The sequence below is a fragment of the Acanthisitta chloris genome, unplaced genomic scaffold, assembly GCF_000695815.1.
Source record: "Acanthisitta chloris isolate BGI_N310 unplaced genomic scaffold, ASM69581v1 scaffold38432, whole genome shotgun sequence".
NCBI lineage: Eukaryota > Metazoa > Chordata > Aves > Passeriformes > Acanthisittidae > Acanthisitta > Acanthisitta chloris.
Window position 1 is genome coordinate 17,922 of NW_008662871.1, and position 6,959 is coordinate 24,880.

At 40.8% G+C, this 6,959-nt stretch overlaps 1 protein-coding gene across 1 annotated transcript; it reads left to right on the plus strand.

The window, feature by feature from the left end:
• Positions 1 to 236: 236 nt before the first annotated feature.
• SLC26A1 (solute carrier family 26 (anion exchanger), member 1) lies at positions 237 to 3,142 on the plus strand. The gene is made up of 2 exons (XM_009070753.1): positions 237 to 857; positions 1,622 to 3,142. Exons 1-2 carry the CDS (start codon positions 237 to 239, stop codon positions 3,140 to 3,142), a joined length of 2,142 nt encoding a protein of 713 aa, XP_009069001.1.
• The last annotated feature ends 3,817 nt before the right edge of the window (positions 3,143 to 6,959 follow it).

The following is a 6,959-nucleotide window of genomic DNA, read 5'->3' on the forward strand; positions in this document are numbered from 1 at the left end:
GATGCAATCAAATGTACTCATTAATGTATGCAAGAAAGGGCTCAATCTGCAGATTTACTTCTTAGTGTTGTGTGTCACTGGAGCCCTGTGACAGTGTTCTTGTTGGGATAATGCTCCCTGAAAAGTACAATCAAATGACAAATTTTTAGTGTTAAGCACCCCTGCTAAAAAAAGTAATTAATTGCAACATTTTCCTCACATTGCAGGAAGAAATACATGAAGTAAACACTGCAACAATGGAAAGATCACTTGAGGGTACCAGAATGGAAAACAGCACCTCTTCCTGCTTTCTCATGGAAAGAAAGACTCATGTCAAGATTAATAGGAAAGAAGTCATGCTAGCTAAGCTGAGAAAGAGTTGCACCTGCACCCCACAGAAGCTGAAGAACTTTGTTATGGACTTCCTTCCTGTTTTACGATGGCTTCCCAAGTACCAGTGCAAAGAGTACATTTGGGGAGATGTTATGTCTGGGTTAGTGATTGGGATCATTTTGGTGCCTCAAGCAATTGCATACTCACTACTAGCAGGTCTGAAGCCCATTTATAGTCTTTACACATCGTTCTTCGCCAACATCATCTATTTCTTAATGGGCACATCCCGGCATGTCTCAGTTGGCATTTTCAGTTTGATAAGCTTAATGGTAGGACAAGTTGTAGACAGAGAACTTCTCTTGGCTGGATTTGACTTGAATGATGATGCCCCACCAGCTTTGGGTGATGGCTCGCTGCAGAATGACAGTCTGTCCAACACAACTGCCTTCAACCTTACAATTGCAGGGATAAACGCTGAGTGTGGGAAGGAATGCTACGCTATTGGCATTGCTACAGCCTTGACATTTGTGGCTGGAGTGTATCAGGTAAGTGTTTGATGACACCCAGAGGCAAGGTATGAAGTTCCTAAAGCTTCTTTGCTTACCTATTAGTTATATATATAAATACATATGAATTAAGAAAGGAATAGCTATCTTCCTGTTCACTAAGAAACTTCACATTTATAAACAACAAAATGCCCTTGGGAAGCTGTATTTTCCAAAGTCATCAAAGGATGGAGAAGTAACTAGTTAAGGACAGTATCCTGAGATGTGGGAAAGTTTGTGAGCTCTTCTGCCACTTCTGACCTTAAGCATGCCACAAAGGCTGTGTTCCACTTTCCCTTCTGATCACAGGGCTAAAATTAAAAGCTGTTCAATACAACAGCTAATGTAGCGATCCATATCTGCAGTAATTCAAGTTCTGTTTACAACGCAAAGACCTGATGTATTAACTTTATTCAATTTCAGACAGAAAAAAAGAAAATTTGCTTTGGTATAACAGAAGTATTTTGCTATTTTGCATGGGAAAGAAAATTCAGACAAGTCAGTTCAGTGGAGTCACTTCAGACCAATGTTTGACTGACCCTGTCTCAAACTCCCCATTCACCTCTTGGGTTTGTAGCATCCCACAACAGTAAGAGCAATCATGTGTTTTAAAAGCAGACTGGAAACCACAAAGGATAATTCCTCTTCTAAGATTTAAATAGCCAAATGCTATTGGCCTTCAGCTAGTTCTCTCCCATCTGTACATAATTATTTGGAGCAACATTTATGGCTCATCTTTTTTTTCTTTTTCTGTGTTTCCTCAGGTTCTAATGGGGATATTCCGTCTGGGTTTTGTATCAATGTACCTATCTGAGTCGGTACTAGATGGCTTTGCAACTGGTGCTTCCTTAACCATTTTAACAGCTCAAGTGAAGTATCTGGTTGGAATAAAAATTCCACGTAGCCAAGGACATGGGATGCTTGTTATTACCTGGATTAACATTTTCCGTAACATTTCTCAGGCTAACCTTTGTGATGTCATCACAAGTGCCATTTCTATCACGGTGCTGGTCACTGCTAAGGAACTGGGAGATCGGTATAAGCACAAACTGAAATTTCCTCTTCCCACAGAGCTGGTAGTTATTGTTGTGGCAACACTAGTGTCACACTATGGGAAGTTAAATGAAGTGTATGCATCCAGTGTTTCTGGAGCTATTCCAACAGGATTTATTCCCCCAAAGGTACCACAGTTCAACTTAATGCTCCGAGTTGCTGTAGATGCTTTGCCTCTTGCCATAGTCAGTTTTGTCTTCACTGTATCCCTTTCTGAAATGTTTGCAAAGAAATACTCTTACACCATTCGAGCCAATCAGGAAATGTTTGCTGTGGGGTTCTGCAACATCATTCCTTCTTTCTTCCACTCCTTTGCAACCAGTGCAGCTCTGGCAAAAACACTCGTCAAAACATCTACAGGCTGTCAAACTCAAGTCTCTGGAGTAATTAGTGCAATGGTAGTTTTGCTGGTGCTGCTCTTCCTGGCACCTCTCTTCTACTCCTTGCAGAAGTGTGTCCTGGCTTGTATTATCATTGTCAGCCTCCGAGGAGCCCTGAGGAAGTTCCGAGATGTGCCAGCCCGGTACCATATGAATAAGGTGGACACACTTGTTTGGGTGGTTACCATGTCTGCCTCTGCCTTGATCAGCACAGAAATAGGGCTGTTGGTTGGCATTGTTTTCTCCATGCTATGCATCATTGGTCAGACACAGCGGCCACGGACAACCCTGCTTGGCCAGATTCAAGACACAAGTTTCTATGAGGATGACTTAGAATATGAAAATCTCTCTACTGTTCCAAAGGTCAAAATATTCCGTTTTGAGGCCCCGCTCTACTATGCAAATAGAAACTACTTCCTAAAGTCTCTGTACAGACTGACCAACTTAGATCCTAACCTAGAAGCTGCTAGAAGGAAGAAATACGAGAAGAAAGAAAAACAGCATCTGAAAAAGGGAAATCACAGAACTGCTAATGGGCTGGGCACCAGAGAAACCACTTTGCAACTAGTTCCTAAGCAAATCGATTTCCAAGCCCTTGTTGTAGATTGCTCTTCCATCTCATTTCTGGACACCACTGGAGTTACTACTCTCAAGGAAATCCTGAAAGACTACAAGAACTTAAACATTTCTGTTCTCCTGGCTTGCTGTAATCCCTCAGTGATAGACTCTCTGAAAAGAGGAGGTTACTTTGGAAGAGATTTTGGAAGTATGCAGGAAATGCTGTTCTACAGTATACATAATGCTGTGCTGTTTGCAAAAGACCAAAAGCTTTCGGCAGATTGCTCATTTTAACCCTGTGTCTTCCTTGATGATTCACTACAAAAGTGACAGATGGAGAGAGGCAGTTGCAGTAAGTAAATTATCAGACACACTATTGGCTACGTACAAGCCATTCTCCCCCAAAGAGATGCCACACATGTGTTCTATGCCACATAGAAGAGCCACCGGGGATGCAGTCCAGGACAAGCATGGAACAGGTTACATTACCACTTGCACTTTCACTTTAAAATGCAGGTGATGTACAGTAAGCCAGTTTGGGATTGACTTGTCCCTTATACCATGATCATTTGTGAACTGACATATACATCTTGAGACTGCTGTGCTGGAAGGTCTGCCCAGTGTCAGCTGTCTCTCCCAGTGGTTTAATGGCTGGTTTGTGTTAAGAGGGCTAAGCCATTTCCATGAAAATGCAATCAATCTATCATCCTGGACATACAATGGTTTTAATTCCGGCTTGTAAGGCCTTGGCCCTTCCATCATTCTAGGTGTGCTACTACTCAACTCCCACTGTTTGCACACAAAAAAATGTATAAAATATTGCGGAATGTAGTTTATCCCTCCTTGATTACACAGGCTTAATGACATAACCTGCCACAGAAGAAGAAACCATGGTCTATCACAGGTTCCTCTCAAAACCACAATTTTCAAAAATCCCTGCTGGAGTCACCTGTTTTACTGGCTCAAATCTGGGGTAATTAGTAACTGAAGGCTGCAATACACCTAATGATGCTGGAAGAAATATGACTCTGATGCACAATTTTGTAACTAGTAAGAGGATAAACAGAACTAAGAAAAATTTATAGCTTTAAGTGGCAGTCACACAGCTACCCAGGTAGTTGCACCATCCTGTAAAAAAAAGTTGTCCCTAGTGGGCAGATGCAACTCTAATTCAGGGATACTTAAGGACCATCAAACATAAAACCTCAGAACTGTGATGCAGCACCGCATCTTCTTCCTACAAATGCCTGCCTGGATTCAAAGAAAAACAGAGGCAAAAAGGATTGGGTGAGAAGGTGAGCTGCCTAAAAGGGGATTGATGGGTCAGTCAGAACTGCCAGACTGGTCTTCTCTAGTGATGCAACACTAATGAAGCATTACAAGTAACATATCTGGGCCAAGTAATGGGAGCAAAGCTTTGTAACTTGTGTATCCCTATTATGCTGGAATAATTCCACCACTGTTTGTACATACTACAGATGTTGTGGTTTTTGTTTTGGTTCAGTTTGCTTTTTAATCCTATCATATTAATCTTTGATTTGAGGTCCACCAGACCATGTTTTCCAGGGCTATTATTTTCTGCTATACGTCAAATGATACCCTCAGAGTCAGTTGTGTTGTTATATATGTATGTTCTCGCTTTACAAATAAGCATAGATTTGGATTTTGATTGTAACACAGTTAGTAATCACTGTTCTGGCCCATGGTGTTGGCAGAATATCCTCCTTAATACTCAAGTTTATAATTACCTGCACAAAAGGTAGGACAGCTGCTCTCCCTCTCTCACTCCTTAATCAAGACTGGTTCACACAGCACCAAGCATGAAAGGAAATTCTATCACAGTTGTGTCTCTTACAATTAGCAGGCTCTAGAAACAGGTTCCATGTATGCAGAAGCCTTTTCTTTGCTGTGCCATTTAAAAAAAAAAGGCCAGGTCAATACATCACGTGACTTGTTCATTTCAACCTTTTATGTCACTGAATGTAAGAAGCCTCAAATTGAGGCTCTCCAGGTGTCCAGAGCCTGTTTGGCTCTCAAGAACAAATATTTTGTTAAATAAAAAGCAGTGGTTCCAAGAAGACAAAATAAAAAATACACAGTATTAGGTGATTCAATGATGACATTTTTGTGACCTCATTTCAAAAGCAGCATATCAGCTGTACACTGCTAGCAGTGCCACAGCAGTAAAGCCTGATAGAAATGTCTGTCATGAGATTAAGAGATTGGCAGCGTTTTTCTGCCATAAAACAATTCACTTATACTATTATTTAAATTGCTGACTTGGTACGACTAGCTCCTTTCTGATGTAGAAGGAAGTGAGCAGTGCCCAAGGACAAAATACTGACTTGCATCTGCTTTTGTTTGTAACCATTCTTTGATCAGGGGATATCTCTTTTAAGGTCCTGCTTGGGCCTAGTATGAGCAGTGGGTTTACAAGTGTTACTGGCAGACAGAACTGATATAGACACTCCTAGGCTGCTGTGCCAAAGCAAGCTGTCACTGGAAGTCAAATAAAGCACTCTAGCAATCTAGATGTTTTTAGCTTATATATCAAGCTACCAACGTAGAACATAACGAATAAAAAAATCAAAAATACTGTTAACTCTAAATTAATCTCATTTTAAAAGAGAAAAAAGAAGAGATTCCAATGGTAGTTGTATCCTTGCAACATCTCTGGCGAGAAAATGAAGAGAGGCTCAGAAAGTAAGATTCAGAAGTCTCTTTTTCATGACATTTATTTTTTAAATGGTACCAAATTGTACCTAAGCAAAGAAACTTGGCTACTCATAAGACAGAAGGTAATCTTTAGGACTCCTACTAGAAAGAAACTATTGATCAGAAGAAACCATAACATTTTTCTGGTTTGGTTTCATTGGCAGAGCTGGCTCATAACCAAGCTGTGTTTGACAATGTCAAATGCAGCAGGGAATCAGCTTCAGTGCTATGATGTAGGGATGCTGAGAGACTGTGAATCATTTCTAAGGAGTATGTAAAAGGTAACTAAAAGAGCAATCCTCTTTCTGGCACGTTTACATTTGCTATACTGCGTTATACCAAGATTAAGGATATGAAGACTGAAAATCAACAAAACCCACTGGTTCTCTTCTTTCCTAATCAGAAATTAGGTACTGTTACTTGGAGAGGAGCTGGGGATGGGCTTATAAGTCCGACTAGGTTAATACTAATGTTGAAATAAAAATCATTATATGCCTTTTAGGAAATGTTATATCCTTCATGTAGATTGACTATACTTTTGTTCACTGTGATGCCTTGTGATTTATCATGTATCATGTATCCAACAGATTTTAGTACTGCTACATAAGAATAGAAAATGGTTCTTAACTTGTGGACTGTGTGTGTGGACTTGGAGCTGGGCAGAGTTGGGGATCTTCAGTTCAAACTCTCCTGTTGACTAGTGGAGCATGGTGAGAATGTGTGGTCTAGGTGTCAAAATAGCTGTATTTATTGGCACTGATAACTAACAACCTGGAAACTGTCCAGTCCATGAAAGACACCTTGGTTTCCCCCATAATCATGAATATTCCTGCGTCACATGACCAAGAGACAAATGTGCGCTTTTGGTTGGAAAATAAAACTAGCAGTTCTTTGAAAGCAGTTTGCCTTGTGGTATCCTTTCACAGTGGGTGAAATAATGGGCTAACTTAGAATAAAGAAAAAGACAGAAGTGGGCTTGCTGTCCCACACAAGGGTTAAAATTAAGGGATGCACTTGGCATTGGGGCTTTAGAAAACATTGTGAGAAAGACCATCACAGAAGTGAGAAGGGGAAGATGGCAGTCTCATCTGCTTCTTAGCAGCAACATTTATGGTACCCTTTTACAGACGGCAGAACTGTGAGGCAAAGCCTCTACCTGTTAGGCTTCCACAGAGGTGGTATCTCCTAGTCCTGTTTCCTCTAAGTGCTCTTCTTCAGTCAAGTACCTATCTTCACATTGCAAAAACTCTTCTCTACTCACCAACCTCATTAAGACTTTGCCTGTTAGAGGGTTCTCACTCAAAACCTCTTAACATCCTTCTGAAAAGCACTGGCTCAGGGAGAGAATTACATATGCACAGACTTCAGCATCAGCACTGAGCTTCTGCTCAGATCT